Below are 27,159 nucleotides of genomic sequence, written 5' to 3' on the forward strand. Positions count from 1 at the left end.
CTAGATTTAATAGAATCTGATGTTTTTAAAGATTTATTTTTTAATGTTACTACTGTTTGAAATGGCTATTCCTTGATTTTATTCACAGAGGAGCAGTCTACAGTCTGATTATGCCACTGGCATCTGGACATCCTTCACAAGTGATTTTGTGTATGTGTGTGTGACTCAGGTTTTTATTTTTATTTTTTTTTAATTTTTATTTTTTAAAGGGTTCCTATATTTGATTATGATAAATGATAAATGGGATCATCACAACAAACTGTTATGGAGGTCCATTTCATTTTGTGACTATTTGACAAGGTTGTACTCTCGTTTCCTTCTGTTGCATATCCCACTGTCAACCAAGTCCAAGAGATACAGACATCTGCAGTGTTGGTAAGATCATTTTAGCACTGTAAAGTGGAACAACGTCAAATGTGGCGTCCACTTCTTCCAACTGCAACACACAGCTCACTCAACTCTAGGTGAGAGCTGGCTAAAGGCTGAAAAACACCACCACTCCTGAGGCTCAAACCAACATTCTTTCAGATATCAGTTTGTGATACCGTCCACTTCACCACTGGTTCAAGCATTAAAAGTTCATGTTATCCTGATCTGAAGGGGACAGATCATCTCTTTTATTCAAAAAATTAGACACACAAAAATATATAGTAAAATTACACACACAAAAATATATAGTCATTTTGAAACAGGTAAATCTGTCACAAGATGCATTTCCATTATAGAGAAAGGTCCTTATTTTCTTTATATGTTCAGTTGAAATTACAGGTATATTTCCATTCAGACATTTCCTGCCTTTTAATGAATATTTCATATACGTCTGTATGTATGTCTGTATATATTCATTTATCTATCAATCCAAAGTATGTATTATTCACTCATTTCTGAAATATTATGTTTGTTTTAACAAAAGTATGTAATATTCACTCATTTCTGAAATATTATGTTTAGTTTTAACATTGAAGTTCTTTTTTCAATTCACTCATTTTCAGCTTATTTTCAACAACAAAAATATTTCAAATCTATGGCCTAATAATGGCAAATTTAGTCATCATAAAATTTAATTTTCCTATGGTCTTTATCAATTCAATTTTCCTATGATTTTTATCAATATAAAACTGAATAGCACGATGAAAGCAATTTATTTATTAAATGAATGAATGCGCCACAAAGAACATTTTGCATAAACTTAAAGATGTCAATGAAAACTAAATACCAAACATGAAAATGAATTATGAAGCAAAATAAATCAAATTCAAGCCTCGATTTAACGAGAAAAAAAAAATCATAGCTTCAAGTGAAATGAAAATAATAATCTAAACAAAAATGAACAGCAAATTTATCATCTTTTTTGCAAAAGAAAAAGGTGTTTTAGTGCTGAAGCAAGTAACATCAAAATGGCAAAAAGAAAAACAAACAACAAAAAAAGCATTAACGTATTCAAAGCCAACTGAAACAAAACCTGAATACCACAGGAAAAAACAATAGTTCAAATTGAAACATAAATGACTGAGTGAGTGAGTGAGTGAGTGAGCTGTGTTGTGTTTGTGTGTGTGTTTCTACTGATTCATGCACATGAGCACCTGGCGGAGCTGGTAACTGGTGACAATTTCTGGAACAGATTTTATTGCAGTTTCTTTCCCTGTGTTTGACACTGGGAAACACATCAATCCTCCAAATAATGCCAGATAATTCATGGCTCCCCAAAATAACAAGAACATAGATTATTTAGCTTTAATGTTGGAAAAGATCACTCTGATAAATTTCATCTCTTCAAAGTTCAAAGCATTTTGTCATGCATATATATACATATAATATACATTTGATTTCAATTGGTAATTCTTTATTTTGGTAGTTTATCCTTTGAGCATCAATCATATACATGTATGTATACACATGTGTGTTTATATGTGTTGCACAATTTCAATCATATCTGTTTCAGTATCAGCTTTCTCTGTGGCATTTTCTCCTATGTTTGCTACCTTCTTCACATCTGTTCTGGTCGCTATCAGGCCTTTTTTTTTAATCTGTACTTGAAAGATCAGCTTATTTGCTGACCCATTCAGCTTCCAAAACCCCTTTTCTTTTATACATAAAATCAAATACTGTTTATTTTATTGTTTAATCAGAACTTGAGATGTCATGGATATGGTTGTTTACAGTGTAGTGAGTTGGTTATGAATTGTTGGTCTTGTTTTGACAGCTCTGAGAAGATACTTGTAGTCTGCTATCCTGCAACTTACAAGCCACACTGATGAATGAACAGAAATGTTTCTACCACCAACTGATGAATGAACACAAATGTTTCTACCACCAACTGATGAATGAATAGAAATGTTTCTACCACCAACTGATGAATGAACAGAAATGTTTCTACCACCAACTGATGAATGAACAGAAATGTTTCTACCACCAACTGATGAATGAACACAAATGTTTCTACCACCAACTGATGAATGAACAGAAATGTTTCTACCACCAACTGATGAATGAACAGAAATGTTTCTACCACCAACTGATGAATGAATAGAAATGAAGAAATGAAGAATATATAGCACAAATAAATTTACAGTATTCTGATTTTCAGAACACATGGATACCATATAAACCAATGTTCTTGGATTAATCTCTTACTTCTACTCGGCTGCCTGACAATTTTTGTTACAGATGTATATTTTCATATATGTATGTACATGTATATATGTATGTGTGTTAGAGATGGTTGATACGTACCTTCATTACACACTTCTCACATAGTGTTTATGTGCAGAAATAATCATAATATAAAAAATGCCGGTTTCTTTATTACCATGTAATGTCATTTTCTTGATGACCCAACTTCCACTGGAAATGAAGTGTCATAACTGCATTCAGTATGTTCACCTATTTTGCCTGATTAAGTTCCACTCGTGCACAAAAAGCTCCAATTGTTTAAAACCTTTTTTTTGTTGTTGTTGTTGTTGTTGTTGCTAGTCTGTTTGTCTGTCTGTCTTTTCTCCATACATATATGTACTTACACTACCCCCTTTTCTCCTCATGTGTAGTATTATCTTTGTTTATTTGCTGTTGTTTTTTTCTCTTAAAAAAAAAAGAAGAAAAAAAAAAGAGACACATGAATGTGATTGCTTACCACCTTGTACATGTGAACTATATATATATATATATTTAAAGAAAAGAAAAAAAAGAAAGAAATGCATTCATATTTTGAATTTCTGATTCAAAACAGCTCAATACGCAATGAACTTTAATAAAGCCAGGAGTAACATACTTCACTGACATAAATTTTCAAATTGAAGCATTGGTCATACAGTTGTTTTTATTTGTTACTCAAGACTTTATACCAGAGTATGATTTATACTCTTCACATCCTCAAGAATTTTCAGCAAACACTGTCAAATTCTGATGACTTTTTGCACTATCAGAATGCAAATGGGCATGCAATGCTTGCTTTTTTGGTACATGTTAGGTAGCAGTAATGTACCTTTATTTACCTGTGTGCCAGCTGAATTGGTAGCGTAAGCAGCACTGACTTGAAGTTGTGTACCTTGTGAACGGAGAGAGTTACCACTCTTTACAATTTGTTAATCCTTTCATCTCCGGGCCTCATTGTTTATTAATTTTCAGTTGAAAAAACATAGAGGCAACCATATGTTTGTTCTGTATTGTCCATGTGTTCTGTGTGGCTTGTTCAGGATTAAAGAGGCTATACCAGTCTTGAATAAAAGCTAATTTGTGTTTGTACATTTCTTCTGTCTTTGCTGAAGTGTACACATGTCAAATGATCGGTATAAGGACAGGCCCGGTGCTTCCTTTTTTTTTTTTGAGGAAGTGTCTGGGTTTGTTCCAATGTACCTTCTATTTACCTGTGTACTAGCTGAATTGATAGTGTAAGCAGCACTGACTTAAGTTGTGTACCTCATGAATGGAGAGAGTTACCAATCTTTACTATTTGTTGATTTCAGTGTAATGCATAAAACTGATTATTACTTCTTTTTTTCCCCCACGTTTTAACTGCTGCACATATTCTGAAATTAAGTGAACACCCTTCACTCATATCTCAATTTATAGATTTTTTCACCTTTTTTGTTGTTGTTGTTGTTGTTGTTTGTTTTTAATATGCGTGAAATTTCCTATCAAAACCTCCTATTTCTATTTACATCCTATTTACAATGATCCGGAAAAGAAATCAGTTATGTACAGTCAGAACGTCACACCCAAAGATCAACTGACCAAGTGCAGACACCAGCAAGCTTACATCCACAGCCAAAACTGAACCCATAACACCACACAGCACTACATTGTCCAGGGAAACACCACTGCTCATAAATCACACCTACACTCGGTCACACACCCATGCATGTGAGCACAAATGCATTACATGTAACATGCATGTACGCACATGTGCTCACAGATACTCACTCTCTCACACATGCACTCTCTCTCTTCCAAACCAAAAATGGCTCCTCAAATTTCAGAAAGACTAGAGTCAAGAAAAAAGCACACACATTAGCACAAACATCAAAATAAAACCACAACAGACAACAAAATAAGCATGAATAACTCAAAGAACAGATGCTTACTCATATGTGTGCTATATTGGGTATTTCATACTTGGTTAACAAAAAGAAATGTACCAGTAATAATGCTTTAAAATACACCGTCTTAAAGAAATGCATTGATGAAGTTGGGGTTATTAGTGTTTTTTCCCCAAATCAGTTTAAATAGAAGCAAAAAAAATATAAATAAAAACCTGTTAAATCTCCACAACTGTTATTTCCTTCACATTTTTTGTTTTTTCATCTTTTTCCCCATGCAAAGTTTGATGACTCATATAACCAAGAAGAAAAACATCTGAGTGTTATAAATCAGTCATTTACTTATTTATGCAGCTTTTCATAATGTTTGCAATCAATATTACAACCTCATGAAATGCACACACTACGCATCTATTGTCTTGTTACAGGCATAAAACTTGAGACAAAAAAATCTGCAATATTTTACTGGTGGCTTTTACATATCTTTTAATACCTGTTTCACTTCCAGTGTTTAATTTCAAAGGACTTCTGAATTTTGATGTTGTTAACTTGTTGTTGCAGTACGTTCATCCACTCTCTGATGTGACTGACTCTTGAGCTTGTGACCACCATAAGTACGCGAATGACACTCTGTTGTCCAAAAGTTCCTATCCCACAGAATTTCCCACTGCTTTATTTCATATTCAAAATTGTATTGATCATGTGCTGGCTTGGATATGCAGTAAACAATTGAAACTCAACACAGACAAGACTGAGATCATGGCAGTGAGCTTAGCATCACACCTCTTGTTTCGTGGACAGCAAGTTTGCTAATACTGGGTGTGACATAGTTCTTTTCAAACCATTTGTCAAGTACCTTGGTGTACATCTTAACAAAACATTGTCTATGCAGCAACATATTACATTATTAGCTCCATCTGCAGTGCAATTATTCTTGAAATTTGGTAAATTACCATTCATTCATATCTTTCAAAGAAACTGCCATTCAGTACTCATGAGTCTTCCAGCTGATCAGATCAGTCTTTACAGAACGTTCAGAACAGTATAGCTAAATTTGTAACATGGAAGCATGTGATACTTTTGCTCAAACAGCTGCAATGGCTTCCAACTAAATTCCACATACAGTTCAAAAGTGCCACGCTCACATACCACTTTTTGATGGTACACTCCTGCAGTATCTCTCTTCTTCACAACAACTCATCAGTCTTCCTGGTCACATTGATCTTCAGTTGAAGGGTTACTCTGAGTGCCCAGACCTACTCTGAAGACCACTGGTCACTCAACATTTAGTTTCTCAGCCCAACTCTGAAACTCGCTGCATGGTGACCTGCCGAAGGCTCTAGACTCCAGTCCCACTGAAAACATATCTTTGCTGTCTTACATTAAAGAAACAGTTTAGTCTAATTTGCAGTTATATGAGGGGTGTACTACTCTTTCCAGTGGTGTGTGTGTGTGTGTGTGTGTGTGTGTGTGTGTGTGTGTGTGTGTGTGTGTGTGTGTGTTCTTCTTGTTTCTTTCTTGTTGTATGAAATTTGTAAAGTGCCATAACCCTCTCTGCAAGGGGACAGCGCTCTAGAAGAGCACTTATCTAAATTCTAATACAACATACATCAACTTTTTGTTTGCTCTTAGTTTCCAATTTACAACATCAGTTCACTTTTTGTTTGTCTGTCCTCTTTAGTTTCCAAATTACAACATCAGTTCACTTTTTGTTTGTATGCCCTCTTTAGTTTCCAATTTACAACATCAGTTCACTTTTTGTTTGTATGTCCTCTTTAGTTTCCAATTTACAACATCAGTTCACTTTTTGTTTGTATGTCCTCTTTAGTTTCCAAATTACAACATCCATTAACATTTTGTTTGTTCTTAGTATCCAAATTACAACTATCTTTTATTTGTCCAGTTTCTACAGGTCCAGATTCTTTCTTCCTCTGAATTTAAGTTCAGTTCAGTTGCATAAGGAAGCATCACTGCAACTGGACAAATCCATATAAGCAAAACCACTTCTGCATGACAAGCAGTGTAACCCAACGCACTTGGTCGGGCATTAAGGTGGGGGAAAAAATGGGAAATAAAAATAAGAATAAATAAATTCATGAATTAAAAAAAAGAAAATTTTTTTTAAACAATAATATTATCAGATTCCCCAATAATATTGGTTAAACAGGTCTGGAGGATTGTGATGGTTATTTTCCCTCACAGTCTTGCTGAATAATCATCTGGTTTCAAATGTCTGTAATAAACTCCATACTTGACAAACTGATTAAGAAATCACAAAACTAGTTACAAGGGATATCAAATTAACATATATTCATAATATTGTACATCAGGAACTTGGTTTATCTGCTTTTAGTGGTTTTATCAAATCAGTACAAAACAAACAAAAAAAACTCCCATTGACAGAAAAGTTTTGTTTTTTTAAAGAAAAAGATGTTCTGAACCATATCCAAAGTATGACAATTGACATGTTGATTCTATTTAAATCTCTTTGCAAATTTTTGTCACTTCATGACAGTACTTAATCAATGTCATGGGACTACTGTCAAATATGAGGTGGGGAAAAAGAAACCTCATATAAGATTCAATATTTTCAAAACTGATGGGGAAAAATTACAGACACCACTGATGCACTGACCAACACAACTGACACTTTCACAGGCACTGTGAAATAAAAGGAACTTTTAAACTGTGTACACAAGAACATGGGATAAATGACTAAAATACACACAAGTTCTCTGCACAAAGTGATGGACATAGGCAAAAAAAACAAACTTTTTGAATGACAGTTTTATTACAGTTTACGTGTACTTCGTTAAAGCACACATTTTTATATAAACATCTATATATTCATATTGAGAAGTCGACACTTATTTCTTGATTATATCTTATTATATGCCAGTTTACGCAAGACTATGTTACATTTAACTGTTTCGAAACAGTATCCAATCATTCTTGTTTAGTTTCACTATGACTGAGTGAATAATAATATATTTGATATTGTCAAAAATCAATTCATTTCACATAGATTTATTGCTGCAGAAAGTGTGAATGATGTACTATTTGAAAATGTCAAAAATCAATTCATCTTATATAAATTTGCTACTTCTACTAGAATACTACAGAACTTCTATGTTGCTGGCCATGAAAATTTAGAAATAAAATGACAATATCAATATTATCATATCAAACAATAACACTAGAAGACTTGGATTTTTCCTCTGTACTGTGCAAAGAACATTCTCTTATCAAGAACACGATGAATCACATAAGCAGATAAAAACATCAATATCGTCTTTATTGTTTCAAACTGTTACAAAAATAGGTCAAACCTCACACACAACACTCTCCAGTCAGGAAATTTGGGCAAGCGAACATGACAACATATCTTCTTCTTGTTGGGAATACGGACTACCAAAGACAAAGTAACTTTTCATTACTAAAGCATTCAACTAAAACAGTAAGCAAGAGTTCCTCCAAATTCAAAAGCAACATTCTGACAATAATCACAGAAACTCAAGTACTGTACACAAAATATGTACACATGAGCAAAATTGTTGGAACACAATGGAAGAGTCACTCATGAAAAATAACATACACACAAGATGTGGAAATTGTCAAGCAATATCACCCTTATTCAATGAATGTGCAATCCTACTAAATAGTGTGCCGGGGAAACAGAACATGGAGAGAAACCAAATACTACCATGCAAACACACACACAACCAAAGTTGGAAAGACAAAGAGAGAGGTTCAGTTGTATACAGGATAGCTGATAGTGACAGACCAAAACTAACTCAGATCCTGTGAAACAATTGTACAAATCTTAAAGAAAAGGAAAAAAAAAAAAAAAGCGCCAAACAAAGGGACAAGCTGTAGCAAAAATGTACATTGTTATCGTGTTAGTTACAGAACTGAGGCAGCTCCATGCCACAGCTTGGCAATGAATCCAACCAAACAGTGCAAGGGAAAAAACAGAAAGAAAGAAATGGGGAATACCCACTACAGGACAGAAACGAAGGAGCGATACATCAAATTGGGCAAACTAAGGAGCATACAAATTATGAAAGATGTGACTGAACTGGCCAATATACACTGACTAGGAAGAGCCAAAATCCCCTAACAAATTGGCCAGGTCTGGGTATGTAAGTAATATTAACAATATCTATCCCCATCACAAATCTTTCACCAGGTAAATAGTTAATACTGACAATAATTTATCCCACATCATAAATCAAACAGCAAAGAAATCATAATGCAAAGTAAATGGGATATAATCTTTTACAGAAAAATCAACCACAATTTCATTAGGCTACAGTTGCCACAGGAAATACAGAATATAATTCTGACAATTGATAAAAATTTGATTTTTAAATCTTAACTTCAAAATAAAATTACCTACTCTGGCAAGAGCATGCACCAGCTTCATTTGAAATATTTAAACAATCAACAATCCTCTTAATTTCAATAAATATACTTTCTTATCATTCTGTCATACTAAATGTCAATGTTCCATGCTGCAATATTAAAAAAAAAACCCAAAAAAACCCAAAAAAACGACACACACACACACACACACCACACAAATGCATGAGACTGGCAACCACAAGTGCACAGCATTGATAACTGTATATGAAACACCAGCACTTATTGAAGTTATTCACAGGCACAGTACTAGTGTTCCACAGGGACAAAGACAAAACAAACACAATCAAAAGAAAAGTATTGTATACTCCATATCAGACAATCACACCTGATTGAATATCAGAAAGGAGAGAGACAGAGACAGAGACACACACAGAGAGAGAGACAGAGAGAGAGGAGGGAGGGGTGTGGGTGGGGGGGACAGAAAAGGAGAAAAAAAAAAATCCAATCACTGTAAGTTGTAACAGGAATTCCTCCACCAACCTTCAAATTTCAATATTCAGAACTCCTAAACCTTAACTCCAGTTTTACACACTGCGGGCTCTGACTGAGGGTCATATCTCAAGTTAGACAAGGTCACTAATAGTAATACTGTCTTTCCTCCCACTAATTTTATTTTTAATTGATGGTCTGAGCACTAGCCTTTCTGGGGGAAAAAATCTAAAGCTGATTCCTGTACAGTGTACTGATCATATATTTGCTGTTAAAGAAGCAAAGGCGAGATAAAGCAGATATCCCCATTGACATCAAAACATTTTGGGGGAGTGCATTTCAACAACAGGTGTATGCACAGAAACACACACAACAGAAAGAAACACACAGAGATAACAGAGGTGGAAGAGACTATCCCAGCAAATGCCAGAAACCTAGCATTAACTTTACACCTCCCTCCCTCACATTGCCCCCCCCCCCCACCCCCCAAAAAAAACAAAACAAACATGACCAGCAGAATAGGGGTTTTAGGCCAGGGGGCTGCAACTTTTCCCAGTTTTAATGTTAATGTATTACTATTAGGTCACTTTTCAACAGTTTCAAAAGCTCCATAAGTCAGAGAGAGAGAGAGAGAGAGAGAGAGAGAGAGAGAGAGAGAGAGAGAGAGAGAGAGAGAGCTGACACAACAGAAAAGTGTAAATTCCTGGATGTCACCTAAACAAATTTCTCCATTCCAGAAAAACCCCACCCCCACATCCCCCTCCTTCCTTTTTTTAATTTTTATTTTATTTTATAGTGCTTTATTTCCAACATATGCTAGATTACATGCAACCCTGAGACATTTGGGAATGAAGGTGGGGAGAAGAAAGGTGTTACACTTGGGTCTTGTGCTTCATGCAACACAATCAAACCCACTGTGACATGACAACAATCAATCAAATACAAGCACAAGACTACAATATTATAAAACATCTTTAATGTTCTGTACAGTGCTGGATCTGCTAGCACTTCAAAAGTTCTGCAAAATCAACACTTCTGTTCACTATCTTACCTGCAAATGATGATTGCAGTCCACTACACAATTTTCTGGTTAAAACTATGAAAAGCTTGTGATATAATTTGCAAATCACAATTAGAATTATATAATGTGTATGAGAAGTGAATGGAGGACACTGGCTGTAAGTTAGCAACAATTTGCAAGTACAGAAAAAAAGCAGCTTAAAAGTCATTTTCATGAAACGACGGGCGCAACAGCCGAGTGGTTAAAGCGTTGGACTGTCAATCTGAGGGTCCCGGGTTTGAATCACAGTGACGGCGCCTGGTGGGTGAAGGGTGGAGATTTTTACGATCTCCCAGGTCAACATATGTGCAGACCTGCTAGTGCCTGAACCCCCTTCGTGTGTATATGCAAGCAGAAGATCAAATACGCACGTTAAAGATCCTGTAATCCATGTCAGCGTTTGGTGGGTTATGGAAACAATAACATACCCAGCATGCACACCCCCGAAAACGGAGTATGGCTGCCTACATGGCGGGGTAAAAACGGTCATACATGTAAAAGCCCACTCGTGTGCATACGAGTGAACGTGGGAGTTGCAGCCGACGAACGAAGAAGAAGAAGAAGAAGAAGAAGAAGAAGATTTTCATGAAACTGCCCATGACATGTGCTCCAAAAAGGTAGCATTTTCACAAAGTTTACCGATTCTTCTCAACTCATAATGTTTCTGGGAAAACAGACAAAGACAGAGCCTTAGCTGCATTGCCAACTTCAGAGGGAAATGGCCCACAACAATTAGGAAAAACTTAAATGACCCCACATGGTTATACCTGGGGGAAGCCAGCAAAGGCAAGCAACAGTGGAAATCAATCTAGGGTGGCATCCTCAGGTGTCACAGAATAAGAAGATTCAGTAAGTAAAGCAAGACATAAGCTTAACTGAGTGAAGTGGAAATGCAGTGAACAGAAAAAAAAAAAGAAAGAAAAAAAGACGGTGTATGTTGGTTGTAAGAGTAAACAGCTGGCCACAGAATGACAGTGAAAAGGAAGTCAGGTGTTCTAGAGTCTGCTTTGTGGAAAGCACAGATTCGGTAAAAAGAGTGGAGACTGGACATGACCCAGAGACACTCAGCATCCTATTCCTAGCATACATTTTGCCACAAAAGCTGCCAGCTCACAGCAGACAGACTGGTGACAGTTCAGTATTGTCCCACACAGCACAGTATATGATGCTCAGCTCCTCTGCCAATTAAGAGGATGATCTCAGCACTACGCTGTTTATTCATTATCCTCCTCCACAACTTCCTTCTATGGCACAACCTCCTCCTCAGTCTTGCCAAGCACTAAGAATGACCCTTTGGGTTCAATCAAACTGCTAGTGATAAAAACAATGATGGGGAAGATGCTTTCGAGATCACAGGGGATAAAAATGAAAAGCTTTTTTTTCTCTCCAAAACTCATCAAAAGCTGCATTCCTTCATGACATGAACGAAACTTGACATGATGGCATATTTCATGTTGCATTCACATTACAGCCAGTTCCATCCTTTCACTGCCCTCAACAACTGCTCTAGGTATCAGTGTGTCCATAAGGCTGCTGGGTCAAGACAAAACCCACTCACCTTTCTGTCCGTTGACAGCGGGTGGCATGGCAGCGAACCTCACAGGGTGAGGCACGCCATTCACCATCCCCACTGGCAACCCTGCTGCCTCCACTGATGAGGGGGCCAGAACGGAGGTCCCAAGAATCTTGGCCATTTCCTGCTGAGAGTAGGTTGTCATGGGAACAGAGCCATTGGCAGACATGGTCACCACTTGTTGCTGGGATCGTGACACGGCTGGCTGCAGCTGGCGGGGCTGGGTAGTGCTGCGTGATCGCTGGCTTCTCCCGTGGGACTGGCTTTTTATCACTGACGGTGTCACTGTCTGACTGACAGTGCCATTGAGAAGGGCATTGATGTTCCCTGAGGCGCTGGTCCCATGGACTGCTGTGGAAACTGGCACCATGATGGTGGGGGTAGTAGTGGTGGACACGGGAGGGAGGGGTATTTCCACACGGATGGGCTGGGAGGAGAGTGTGTGCCCGTGCTTGTCCTTGGAGCGGGGGGTCAGGGGTCGGACAGGGGCAGGGACGGACTGGATGACCACCTGCTGTGGTTTGGGCTCTTGCTGCACCACCACCTGGGTTGGAGGTGTGCTGGCAGCAGACGGGGCTGCCTGCAATCTGCTGCTGCTGCTGCTTAGAGTCGACGCCAGAATGGCACTGCTGCCTGTGCTTGCTGCTGCCTTGCTGCTGTGACTGGAGTGATGGGGAGCGCGGGCCACCACATGACTGCCTAAGAGGGAGCGCGTGGACACACAGCCCCCAGACATGGCCCCTACATCCACAGTGACTGTGATGGGAACGGTGCAGTTGGGCAGCAAACCCAACCTGCTCCCCACCACGGAGGTGGATGGCTGGGCAGAGCCAGGGCCCCCTGAGCTGTGGGAGGTGAAGGCCTGAGCCAGTCTACTGATGGCTGTGGCTGACGACAAAGACAAGGGGGGCTCTGTGCCTTCTGTGCTGCTCTGACTGCTGGGACGACTGATGGGGGAGTAATTGTTCTGCAGGCGGTGGCTTTCAATGCTGCTGGTCACTGCTGAGGAGAACACAGCGTCAATGCTACTGCTGACAATGGGAGGAAGAATGGATTCCACAGAACTGACCACAGGGGTGCCGGCCATCTCGTGGAAACGGATGAGATCATGGGCTAGGGTGAGGCGTTCATCGGCCCAGGGGCCAGCAGTTTTCCTCTCTTGGGAGACAGGTGGTGTGGCCAGCATGGATGACAGGACTGTGGATGAGGATGAGTTACTGCCTGAGAGGGTGGAATGAGGAAGGGATTCCCGGCTGGCTGTGGCCAGGGAGTGACAGCAACTGGTCGGGGTAGCCCGGGAGTGAGGCACAGTCAGGCCGTTCATCATCTTGCGTCTCTTGGAGCCATTCAGCACCTCCCGGGCCTCGGACTTGACACAGGGCTGGGCAGGCGCAGCACAGGCAGCAGTGACAGCTGTGGAGGAGACCGGCTGTGGGATGGTTGTTTCATTTTTCACAGCACCGCTGGGCAGCATGCGTGTCTTCTCCAGCAGGTCCTTGATGCTGAGATCAGGCGGCTGGAACTTCACCTCCTGTTTCACACTGCTCGTCATCGACACCTGGCTCTGGCTAGCCAAGCTGCTCTCCCCTGATGGTTGGGTCACTGCAGGGACCGGTCCTGCTAGTGAGGTGGTGTCCAGACCGTTGCTGCGAGCAGTGACTTCGCTCTTCAGCTTGTTAATGTGGCGGCTATACGCTTCCAGGTTCTCTTTCATGTCCAGCTTTTCTCTCAGCTTCTCGCTGGAGGCTTCAGCACTCCCACTGTTCTTTCCCCGCTCCCCGTCAGCCATCACTACCACACCGCTCTCGGCCACCACAGGGCTTCCTCCAGACTTGCGCTTGGTCCCCTTGCTGCTTCCCGCCCTGGTCTTGCTGGGTGCCTCACACAGGGAGGGAATGGTGGCTGGGGCAGGGATGGAAGTGGGGGCAGTGGCAGCGGAAGCATCAGCAGCGATTAACTGATTGTTGATGAGCTCCAGGCGCTGGATGTCCTGCTCCAGCTGGTTGACCTGCATCACCAGGCGCTGGTTGTTGCTGTACGCTGACAGCACCTCCCGATGCAGGATACGCTGGGTCTCTACTGGGTGCACCAGCCCGTTCTGTCAACACAGCATGGACATAAACACTACACAACATCCGCTAGGCATTTGGATGCCTGACCAGCAGCATAACCCAATGCCTCAGTCAGGCCTCGAGTACATGCATACATACATGTTTCTGTACCTATCACAGTGGATTTCTTCAACAACAACATTTTGCTTGAGGAGAGCACTTATGTTGCCATGGGTTCTTTTTCAGTGCCCCAAGTGTGTGCTGCTCACTGGACATTGGTTCATCATTCACAATGATTTCCCAGTAAAACAAGGGAAAAGGAGAGAGACTGAGATTTAAACCCAGACCCTCATGACCTCATGGACACTGTACTGACAGTCTGCCACGTTCCTCCTTCACCAACACTCTGTACTGACAGACAATCTGCCACGTTCCTCCTTCACCAACACTATCACCCACACACTGTACTGACAGACAATCTGCCACGTTCCTCCTTCACCAACACTATCACCCACACACTGTACTGACAGACAATCTGCCACGTTCCTCCTTCACCAACACTATCACCCACACACTGTACTGACAGACAGTCTGCCACGTTCCTCCTTCACCAACACTATCACCCACACACTGTACTGACAGACAATCTGCCACGTTCCTCCTTCACCAACACTATCACCCACACACTGTACTGACAGACAGTCTGCCACGTTCCTCCTTCACCAACACTATCACCCACACACTGTACTGACAGACAGTCTGCCACGTTCCTCCTTCACCAACACTATCACCCACACACTGTACTGACAGACAGTCTGCCACGTTCCTCCTTCACCAACACTATCACCCACACACTGTACTGACAGACAATCTGCCACGTTCCTCCTTCACCAACACTATCACCCACACACTGTACTGACAGACAGTCTGCCACGTTCCTCCTTCACCAACACTATCACCCACACACTGTACTGACAGACAGTCTGCCACGTTCCTCCTTCACCAACACTATCACCCACACACTGTACTGACAGACAGTCTGCCACGTTCCTCCTTCACCAACACTATCACCCACACACTGTACTGACAGACAGTCTGCCACGTTCCTCCTTCACCAACACTATCACCCACACACTGTACTGACAGACAGTCTGCCACGTTCCTCCTTCACCAACACTATCACCCACACACACATTTTCACAACCTGACCTTCACTTCACAGCATTCACCATTATATGCCAACATTTACAGAAATATATACTGCTATGGATATTGTTTTTACCAATGCTGGAGATCAAGCTTGTATCAGAAACTGATACCACACTCTAAAAGGAATGGACAAGTGCAGAACAGCAGAGAAGGAGAAACTTACATAGAGAAGAATAAAAAAAAGGAGAGGAGAGAGAAAGAAAGGAATTTTGGTTTGGCTTACCTTTCTATTACTGACCATTCCATTCTGTTCTGAAAGCATCTTCTGTGCATTGACCTGTACACAAACACAAGACAGGTCCTGCTAAAGAAAAAGTTTCTTTTCACATCATCAATGAAAAAACAAAAAAATATGCTTTAAAAAGTTTTCACAAGATAAATCAACCTCTTCAGAGCCCAAAGACATATATATATATATATATATATATATATATATATATATATATATATATATATACAGTAATGAAAAATGTATCACTTTTGCCTCATGATGTATACATATCTATTATCTGTTATCAAATTGCTGACAGACAATGACAGCACAATCAGTTCTGACATTCATCTGTTTTGACCCTTCACACTAAAACACAATAACATGCCTGCTGCTGATTTAATTGAAATCCTCTCCTTTTCAATAAGAGCCGATGGATTAACTGAGTGGTTAACTCTCAATGCCATTGTTTGCATATGTGGATGCCGTCGGACGAAGTGAAAGATGCCAATGTCCGCATATGCGGATTTGGATTTTGAAAATTCACGCTGTTTGAGCGATGTGTTGGATATGAAACTCGAAAGCAGAGATGATGCTTTAATTCTCTCCAACCAACTTTTCAATCACACACGCTGTGTGTGTAGTGACACGCTCATTAGCAGATGGTAACAAAGCATACCCTCGTTCAGCTGCAAGTTGTTTGACAAGATGGCGTCGCAATGAAGTGTTGGACATAGTAGGAGAGGCGAAATGTTACTCAGCGTTCAAGCTGCTTGGGAAATGATCCAAGCTGAAGGCTCTGATGTTGAAGGAGATAATGTTGATTCGTCGGATAGTGATTTTGAACCAGATCCTGATGAAATGGAAATGGATTCGGAGAGGGTGTTCACAGTGGAGAGGGAAGTCAGGAAAATGTGCCAGCAAATGAGTCTGACGCTGACAACGAAATCACTGAGGGAACTGATGATTTTGCTGGTGTTTTTACCAGTGATTGGACAGACAGTTTGCATTTTTCCCCTCTGGCCCATCCCTTCTCTGGCACACCAGCTTTGTCCGACTTTTGTGTACAGTGAACCTTCCCCCCTCCCCCCCCTCCCATATGTACAGGCAACAATTTGTAAGTGTGTGTGAATTTCAACTTTCTCCACCAACTGTTCATACTTCATTGCACGAACTAGGTCTTCAGTTCCTCAAATAGTGTTAGAATGTGATGTGGAACATTTGTAAACTGTTCAAAGACACTTGGTATACCTTTCTGATGGATGCAAAAATGCTTAAAAAAAAAAAAACCCATAGAAAATGGATACCACGATCAAAAAGAAAATGGTGAGTAAATTATTATTTTTTTTGCACAAATAGGGAGCAACATTCAATGCATACACATACTAAATTTCAATTGTCTGGGTGTTTATTTTCTATTGTGAGAATTTTTTCCCCATCCTATACAAACCCTGGGTTTCCAGGGATTCGCAAGGGCAAAAACTCTTGGCATGGAGTGAGTCAAAAAATCAGACTTGTGTTCAGGTTTGCAGTTATATCTTTTTTCTTTTTCCCCAAATCCCACAGACCAGTTCTTTTGTACTTTTTGTGTACATGAACAAGGTCACAAGAATAAAGTATACATTTCAAAGATCCTGAAACAGAAGTTTGTGTTTGGAGCGCTGGAAACTAAGAAAATACTCAGCATACATGGTGACTGCAAAGGGAACAGCTGCTTAACGTGTGGTAAATACACTGTATACACTCACTACTTAGTAAACATATACTGAACACTGTAAACAGACACGGACATTCAAAAGCACTCCAGACATTACACAGCTATTATTAGCACAAACAGAAATCACTCCACACACAGACATGGAAAGAGTGCGATACACAGGCAACAGCACAGCAGCACCACACAGCCTGTGAGCACTGACCAGCTGCAGCTGCTCCGACTTGAGGCACTGAATCTCCTGCTGCAGCTCGGTCTTCTGCAACTGCAGGTCTCGGTGCTGCTGCCTCATCACCTGGTGGTGACCCAGGAGCTCTGAGGGGGTCTTTGCCTCGATGCCCAACTGTTCTCCCCATGCACCCCAGGTAAGGAGAGGAGAGGAGAGGGAGAGAGAGAGCAGAGACAACACATAACAGATGTTAAGAGCTGGTTAAAGAGCCTGGTCTCTATGCAGACAGCACAGCCTGCTTCTACTGTGGGGTGTGGGAGGAGGCTATCATCAAACCCTACTTCTTTTAAAAAAAAAAAAGAAAAGAAAAAAAAGAAGTCTTTTCTTCCTGCTGTGGGGGGGTGTAGGGGTGTGGGGGGTGGAGGGAAGATGAAGGGATGGCTGGTGACTTGCAAATGAAGGAAATCGAATTCAGATATTTCTGTCTTCAGAAGATGAGAGGAAAAAAAATCCCTCAATAGTTTTGTTTTCACGGGAGAATTTCTGTTATACTTCAAGCATGCATCTATTGTTAAAAAAAAAAATATGTAAAGGTGGCACTTGGAAAATGACCAACACACTAGTGGACAGTAGGCCGGACTGTCTGTGTGCATTTTCTGTGGCAAAGCTCTCACTTCTGCTTGTGTGTGCCTGTGTATTCTATGTCATTTATGTGTGTGTTGTACATGTGCAAGTGAGGAGCGAGCATCTGGGAAAAAACCTCTCCGATTTGTGTGTACTTCTGCGCATAATTTTCAGTGACCCTACCCATGAGAAAATGGCTACTGTGGGCAAGAAAAACATACTTCTCATGACACTGAGACCACACTGTCCAAACATTTCTTGGAACAGCTCTCATCCTTATCAATGTAGCAGACATTTTTTTCCTGCATATGCTGATGCCACATTCGGTCATCCTTGGTAGCAGAATACTGTAACTGTCAGTGCTATGTTTCACAGCAAGTCGTGTCTACCAGCCTTTTTGCATGCCCAACCATTTACCATGTACTACAGCTCTTGCACTCACCAGTGATCACAGGGTGGCATAGTCTAAGCACACAACCACAATCATGGCCAGTACTGGTCTTTTTCCAACACGCAGAAACATTAGAACAGTGGAAACCAGTAAAATGTCTAAGTACAAAGTTAACCATAAAATCTGGCCCACAGAGAGCAAACAGGTAGGCCTAGTTTGTATCAGTTTGACAGGGTACATTACATGACACCAAATATCCCTTCCCCTCCCCTCAAACAACATATACATACAAACCAAACCACTAGTGTGCTGAATAGCACTTCGTCCATTCCCCCTATAGTACAGAGACATACATACCAGATACAAACTCTTGACAGAAACAGAGAACAGCTCTGATGATGGTGAGAGGAGGACAACAGGCTAATCCTTACCTCGCCGATGCGTTTCTTGATTAGGCCAATGCTGTTCTTCTGCAGCTGGCTGATCTCGTTCTCAAACATGGCCTTCTTCCTCTTCAGCTCCTGGTGGTGGGCCTGCAGCAGAACAAGCACCGCCAGCTGACGTCAAGGTGTGTGTGGCACCACAAGGAAAGGCTCACACTTCCTGCAGCTTTGCATGAAGTCTACAGCCCCAACACACAGCTTGTATACTTGTATACTTCAAGCGTAGATTGCATTGCATCAAATAAAATCCATGACATAAATAACATGTTGTTTCTTGTAGAAAAAAAAGCAGTGAACATAACAGACCCTGGTTGTTTTGGAAGCGTAATCAAAACTTTACCAGTGCTTACTCACAGTGGAGGAAAAAGGATATAACAACTAAAGAAAAGGTTGTCAAGTGATTCAAACTGACCTCTCAGCTGAAATCCTCAACTGTGGATATATCTATTCACATTTTGACTTCATACTGTAAATGAGGTAGCCAGACAAGGCCGCTGTCAGATGAATCACATAAGCAGAAAGAACAAGTCTGGGTGGATATAACAGCAAAATAAATTTCAGACAAAACAAAACTGTTACAATCTATCTACTCCAAGAACAAAACAATAATATGTGTTCTAGTCATTGGAAAAAAAAAAAGCACCAAAAAAAAATCATAGATTTCAGATTCCATCTTTTTCCTTGACGCTGCACCACAGTACCAAAGTACATACCAGCTCTAAGTCCCGTTCCCGTTTCACGCTGTCCATGTACTCATTGCTCTGCATGTAGCTTAAAAAGGCCAGCAGCTGCTTGCGACACTTGTCTGAAACACACACACACACACACAATATCAACACTGTGCCCAGGCAAATCAGTCTTCATTCCTTGAGACACAAAGCAGCTTATGATTTTTTTCACACAATTCTATCCAGCCCCTAGTACAGTCACTTATTTTCTTCTATAAAACATCCAAAGGCAGATACACAGGCTTTCCATGACAGCACAGTTACACAGAAAATGCAATGTTGAAGCACATGGCAATCTTCCAGGCACTAACAGCTAGTACTGAGCTGAATGAATTACATTTAGAAATCAACCTGATGGATTTTTCATTCAACAGAACAATTCCAGGACCTGTGAGAGCAACACAGCCCACAGATAAAACAGCAGCAGCCGCACACTGACCTAACCACTGGTCAACGGCTGGCAGCATCATGTCCAGTGAGCGCACTGTCTTTTTCTGAGTAGAGGCTTTGAAGGGACCAGGCGCCATGCCCGTCATGCGCCGGTCATTATACTTGGTACTGTCCTCAGCCCCTGGTGACAAAAATAAGTTAATATCAACTTGTTGGTACCACCACTCATATCCTGGATCTGAGGGGGTAGGTAAAGTTTGGGTGTGTACAGAGATAGAGAGAATATAGCTGTAATCTTGAATGTCAATAGGTTTACAGCCCAATGCCATGGGTGTGTACAGAGACAGAGAGAATATAGCTGTAATCTTGAATGTCAATAGGTTTACAGCCCAATGCCATGGGTGTGTACAGAGACAGAGAGAATATAGCTGTAATCTTGAATGTCAATAGGTTTACAGCCCAATGCCATGGGTGTGTACAGAGACAGAGAGAATATAGCTGTAATCTTGAATGTCAACAGGTTTACAGCCCCAATGCCATGGGTGTATACAGAGACAGAGAGAATATAGCTGTAATCTTGAATGTCAACAGGTTTACAGCCCCAATGCCATGGGTGTATACAGAGACAGAGAGAATATAGCTGTAATCTTGAATGTCAATAGGTTTACAGCCCAATGCCATGGGTGTATACAGAGACAGAGAGAATACAGCTGTAATCTTGAATGTCAATAGGTTTACAGCCCAATGCCATGGGTGTATACAGAGACAGAGAGAATATAGCTGTAATCTTGAATGTCAATAGGTTTACAGCCCAATGCCATGGGTGTATACAGAGACAGAGAGAATATAGCTGTAATCTTGAATGTCAATAGGTTTACAGCCCACTGCCATGGGTGTATACAGAGACAGAGAGAATATAGCTGTAATCTTGAATGTCAATAGGTTTACAGCCCAATGCCATGGGTGTATACAGAGACAGAGAGAATACAGCTGTAATCTTGAATGTCAATAGGTTTACAGCCCAATGCCATGGGTGTATACAGAGACAGAGAGAATATAGCTGTAATCTTGAATGTCAATAGGTTTACAGCCCCAATGCCATGGGGACGCAAGTAACAAGAAGAATAATGAAAACAAAGAGTTAGAACCAAAAATCTAGAAATTAAAATCTTTTCTTGAAGTCTAATGCAAGTCAGCCCTCCACCCAAACACATGGAAAAAAGAGATGTAAATCCATAGAAAACAGCTCATGGAATGGAGTGACAAGTACACAGAGACAGCCTGGAAAGGAATGTCTTTCAGGTTTGTTTTAGAAGATGCCAGAAAAGAACTGTGAAGGACTAAACAAGGAAGTGAATTCCAAGTTTATCTTCACATCCAGTTGCTTCCCTTCAACTAAGGATATTTTGATATGTCAGTGAGCATGTTCAGTTTCGCTTTCTCATTCAGATGTATTCTCACTCGGTGCTTTTTGCTAGCTGGCTTTAGCCTCTATGTTGTTCACCAGTGTTTTCAAGGGGATTGAGCATGTTTTTGTTAACATGTGCATTTTGTGAATGAAATGTTGTTTTGACAGTGCACTAAGTTGTTGTTGGGCTTGTCCACAAAAACTGCATTGCAGCTGCAATGGTGGGGTGAGCTTGGAACTACCCTCTGATTTGTTTTTAGAAAATCTGACATATTTTTTTATAAATCTATGTGAACAAAGATGCTGTCCAACAACTGGTCAGGTATTTGTAATAGGTGTTTCAGATTCATTCTATCAGTTGTATGCAACTTGTAATTTTGTTTGTTGAATCCAACGTTAGAACTTAGGCAATATTGATCTAATGTTTTCACACCACCCCCTTCATTTGCACACACACACACACACACATTCCCGTGCATCGACTTCATGTACTATTGATTTAATTCTTTCACAACACCCCCTTCACACACACATTCCCGTGCATCGACTTCATGTACTATTGATTTAATTCTTTCACAACACCCCCTTCACACACACATTCCCGTGCATCGACTTCATGTACTATTGATTTAATTCTTTCACAACACCCCCTTCACTCACACATTCCCCTCCCCTGCACCCCCATCCCCCCTGGCCCACCTTTGCCTGTGGTGGACAGCACAGTGTGTGTGTGCAGCAGGTTCAGGCTGTCCAGGGACAGGGGGGCTGGCTTGTGCACCTTGGCCTGCTTTTTGTTGGCCTTCACATGCGATGCCCTGGCCTCCGCAGAGCGGCCACTCTTCTCCAGCACTGCCAGCTGTGACTGTGCGGTGGCGGCTGTAGAAACACGCCTCACTCGCACTGAAAGCAACGTCTACGGGTTGCAAAATATAAACTTCTTTTCCCACCTACACTAGGCCAGCCTACCCCCCTAAAAAAAACAACAACAAAAAAAACACAAAAAACCCAAAAAAAACCCCCAACAACTGAGATCTGTTGTACTGAAAGTAACATTTCCGGGATGGGTATATTAAACTATTTTTCCCACTACTAAAAAAAAAAAAAAAAAAACCAACAAAAAAAAAAACCCAAAAAGGAAAGAAAGAAGAAAAAACAAATCCAGTACTGGTGATTTTAAATACGCTTGCTTGTATTTGGAATGCTTTTTTTTTCTTCTTATTTTGAAAAGAATATCCAAGACTGGTTTCAGGTTTGTCTATACTGGCTTGTATTCTAAATGTTTGGTTTTTCCTCTCTTAATACAGTATCGATAGCAGCTGAGAAAGACAGCAGTGATCAGAATTCAGAGAAAAATGTCCAACAACACAAACAACTGGTTTCTTTTCTCAACCAAAACAAATTCCAAGACATGTTTCAGGTATGCCAGTATGTTTTACTCGTTTGTATTTCTAATGGGTTTTTTTGTTTTTGTTTAATACTTCTTGAGAAGAAATAAAATTATTAGTTATTTATTTATTTATGTACGCTTATAGTTGACTTCATCAAGTTTTTGCGCCTTATTATTATTAGTAGTAGTAGTTCTTTTTTTCTTTTAAATGCATTTATCTATCATTCATTCACCCTTTTTTTTCCCTCAAGGCCTGACTAAGCGCGTTGGGTTACGCTGCTGGTCAGGCATCTGCTTGGCAGATGTGGTGTAGCGTATATGGATTTGTCCGAATGCAGTGACGCCTCCTTGAGCTACTGAAACTGAAACTGAGAAGAACAATAGCAAAACAGAGAATTCAGAAGAAAAAAACAAACATCAGCAGACTAGCCTAAGAGACTGAAAAGTAGTTGAGGACGAACATGTATCTATAGTGTATGTAAGGGTTGTTTTGTATTACTGTCTGGTATTAATCACTGATGTAGCACATATCTGCTCTCACTACATCAATCCAGTACAAACACATACTAAGAAGACCTTGCTGGAAGTCACTGAACAGGCCACTTAGGACTGACCAACAACAACAACAACAACAAATCCACAAAGCTTCCCTTGCCAAACAGAGTGCATCAGGTGCAAGACACTTACGCTTTTTCTTGAACTTGTTGTTCTTCTTCTTCTGCAGGGCACCATTCTTCAGTCGTTTCATAGACTTGACAGTCTTTCTCTTCTTCATCTTCTGCTTCCACAGTTCACACTTTTCAACGTCTGTGTTGTTAGTCTGAAAACATACAGTCCATAAAGTTACACAATCACACTGCAGTCTGACATTGTGACCCCCGGCTAAAGGGGAAAGCCATCTGAGGAGATAAGGGGGAGAGAACTCCCATCTCCTTACACCAAAAAGGAAGAAAGGAATACCTCAAATCATTTGATATCACCACAACACACTAAGATGAACATCAATAAGTAATTACTTCAAGTTAATGCTCCAATGTCTATAGTTTGAACTTGCATTGTGTTGCAAACTTGCAGGCCCAAGGCAGAGCCAAATGATCCTTTCCAACAACATCCAATAATCCTGTTAAGCTTTATGTACTATGGAGGGGCAGCTCCAAAGCCGATATGAAAACATGGGGGAAGTAGGGGTGGCAGGGAAAGAGGATGGAAGATGAGAAGGAGGGGTGGACGGGTAAAACACAAGTGCGAAGAAGTGAAACAATAATATCAATCTAACAATCAATAAACATTTGATATATAAAACTAAATAACTACAGCATTATACTGGAGACTGATCATCATTAAAAATAAGTATATACATTTATCAAAATGTGACCAGCGGGAGAAAAAGCAATACAGTTTTCTTAAGAACATGTACATATTTTCACTTAGATAGTACTGTAACTTCATTTTGACACAACTCTAGTTCCTTCTGTATTTAGATATTTCAAAAATATTTATGTATTAAGCTTTCCCGGCAGATAAAAACTGATTCATATCATTTTCTTTTTTACCTATTTATTTTTTGTTCAGTAATTACTATCAACATTAATAATGATGACAGTTCATAGGCAACATAAACAATGCACAAGGAAAAAGAATCCTTTTCAATCAAACAGCAATGAACAAAACATTCTTCACTCACAATACTGTGGAGCTAATTTTGTGGACATACAAAAAGAACAGAATGAAAAATACTTATTCATGCACACACAAAAATCTGCACACACACAAAAATTGAGGAAACTTTATGGTTCTGTCAAAGACAAGATGAGCTCATGCATTTTATCAAACAAATAAGGAGGATGTTATTCTCCAAAAAAAAACAGAAGGAAAAGAGCTTTACAGAAACACTTTTTTTTTTAAAGGACAAAAACCACACACACAGGACAGAGAGAGAGAGAGTAGTTAAGAAATATTCAAACTAAGTCCGACAGGAAATAAGGGGGTAATGTGGAACAACACCAAGTGGAAAGAAAAAAGCCACTGTTCCATCACACAGAACTGAGGGGAAAACGAAATCCCAACACAGGACAGGAAAATTTCCCTTTCAAATGAAATATGAGGGAGGCAAAAAAACCAACAACAAAACTGCCCAAAAGATGCAGAGAATAAAAGACAATACAGGCAGCATGGAAAAAACATCTTCAGTCATGCAATTAAAAAATCAAAAGAATAAAATAGAACAGAATAGAATACCTATAGAATGGAATCTAAAGGAATCGAGAAAAAAAAAAAAAAACCCCAAAAAACCCCACTACTCCAATCACAGCAAGCCAGAGCCATGGAAGAAGAGACAAAAACCAGCCTCGTACCGAGCTCTCATTATCATTCAGAGACTCGCTTCCCGAGGTGGGTGGGCGGTTTACCCATTCAGTCCATTTCCGACGTGTGGTGGGCCCCACAATGTTGCTGTCGTCCTCGGTGGCCGTGTTGGTGTTGACCATGCTGTGTGCGGTGTTGCTGTCATCACTGATGGTGTTTGTGATTGTGCTGGCGTTGCTGGCACTGTCAAAGTCCAGAGCTTTGGCTGCCTGGTAGGTGTGGTCTCCACCACGTCGTATTTTGGCATTCTCCTGTACAGTGACAGATGTCATCAATTTAGTTTTGGACAGCGCAGCACATAGTTTATTGAACAGCATCAAAATATATGACAAAGAAATAAACAAACAACAACAAAAAACCCAACCAAATGCAAACCTAAAAAATAAAAAAAATAAAAATAAAAAAGGGTGGGTGGGTGGGGGTTGGGGGCAAGAAAACAACAAAATAAAATACATAGACCCCCCACCCCCCACCGTTGAGTTATAACACGTTCATGTTTTAAGTTTTGTCCTCTGGGAAAATACTGAAAACAAACTCATCCATTCTCATAGGTACACGGAAAGAAAAAAAAAAAATATATATATATATATACACACACACACATTGCACTAAGGCCTGACTGGCAGGATGGATCATGCTGCGCCAGGTATCTGCCTAACAGATGTGGTGTAGCACATATGTGACCCTCCACCATGAAATCAGTCGCTTTGCACCAGAGGTCGATTTTGAGTTATGTACATATTAATAATCTGCAATAAAAGAGCTTTAAAACAAAAACAAAAGTTTGTAAATCGGATACTTTTGTGAAAAGTTATTGTGATTTGAAGTTCCGAAGTTGTGAAAGTCACGAACCGAGAAATCAATGCTGAAAAGTTTTGGGACATGTCCATAGCAGCCACATACTTCTAAATAAGATATGTTCATAAAATTTGGCACACATATTGCTAGTGCAAATATCTACAAGTGCCCAAAGTTTGAAAGAAAAATATAGAGTGTATTTGAATTTATTCAAGCATGAATATTTCCCATTTTTTCGGGAACAATGTCAATTGAGCGGTAAGTACATGTACTTTTTAACCAGCTCAATAACGAGTAAAAACACCAATATTGAGTGTAGTTTTGTTCTAGTGTTATTTGGTTTTGTTTGTAGCTCAACTAATGTGAATATTTAGCATTTTTATATTAAAAAAAATATATGTATGGCAAAAAAAGAAAAAAAAAAGTATGGCATTTACACATATTTCTACTGAATGAACAAAAACGCTTTATCGTTATGTTATATATTTGTAATATAAAGTGCTCACTAGGTTTATGTACATTGTGCTTGTGATATTAACACAATTCATGCAACAAACACAGTCATGGAATTATCCATGATACAATTAAAATCAACTGATAACTCAAAACAAAAACAAAAAATTTGAGTTTATATGAGCTTTATTCCAGCACAGCATCCAATGAAACACACCACAGTATCCAAATCAATACTTCTTATGATATTTTTCAGGGAATTGTCAGAATGTTGCAAAAGTTTCTGTGCAATTTGGACCAACTGGATTATGTGGACTGAAACTGACTTGAGTTTGGATGATTAAAAAGAAAAAAATAAGTTCGAACAGACCTGTCAGGGGCAGACAATGTCCTTCACATTCTCTCTGACAAACTGACGGATGTGCTGCCGCAGATATTCCTGGCGATCCGCTGACAGTCCAGGGGGCTGAATTCGTGCAGGGAGACCCATATGACGCCGTGCAGTGTCAACATTGAGTACTAACTGGAATGGCTCCTCCTCTGCATCAAGCAATGTTTTTGAGAACACAGTTCCAGGAGCATCTGATGAAAAGCGGAAATGAAACATTTTTCTCATGCCTTTTACAGCCCTGAAATAAGGGCTGAAAAAGTCCTGCCAGTCATATAGTGGTACTTTCTCTTCCCCAGCTTCTGTCCCAACTATCTGGGCACGGTTGACGCCCTTGGTGGTACTGGTGTTGATCACATGGCACAGGTCAGTCAGCCAGTGTACCTCACACTGTTTGAAACGCCGCTTC

The 27,159-nt window shown here is 40.2% G+C and overlaps 1 protein-coding gene across 4 annotated transcripts in view; it reads right to left on the reverse strand.

Annotated features, from left to right (window-relative positions):
• The window catches only part of LOC143280205 (uncharacterized), an 81,951-nt gene that overhangs the window by 10,834 nt on the left and 43,958 nt on the right, over positions 1-27,159 (reverse strand). Inside the window, exons 15-23 of one of the 4 annotated variants that reach the window (XM_076584825.1) lie at positions 25,156-25,362; positions 23,435-23,567; positions 22,060-22,260; positions 20,002-20,133; positions 19,548-19,639; positions 18,823-18,924; positions 17,413-17,550; positions 15,506-15,559; positions 12,008-14,120 (exon numbers count right to left, since the gene is read on the reverse strand). In XM_076584825.1, coding sequence (XP_076440940.1) covers positions 12,008-14,120; positions 15,506-15,559; positions 17,413-17,550; positions 18,823-18,924; positions 19,548-19,639; positions 20,002-20,133; positions 22,060-22,260; positions 23,435-23,567; positions 25,156-25,362 — 3,172 coding nt within the window. Of the gene's footprint in view, positions 1-12,007; positions 14,121-15,505; positions 15,560-17,412; positions 17,551-18,822; positions 18,925-19,547; positions 19,640-20,001; positions 20,134-22,059; positions 22,261-23,434; positions 23,568-25,101; positions 25,363-27,159 lie in introns of all 4 variants that reach the window. The other 3 variants (XM_076584824.1, XM_076584827.1, XM_076584826.1) reach the window with 3 other exon arrangements.

The sequence above is a fragment of the Babylonia areolata genome, chromosome 3 (assembly GCF_041734735.1).
Source record: "Babylonia areolata isolate BAREFJ2019XMU chromosome 3, ASM4173473v1, whole genome shotgun sequence".
Taxonomy (NCBI): Eukaryota; Metazoa; Mollusca; class Gastropoda; order Neogastropoda; family Buccinidae; genus Babylonia; species Babylonia areolata.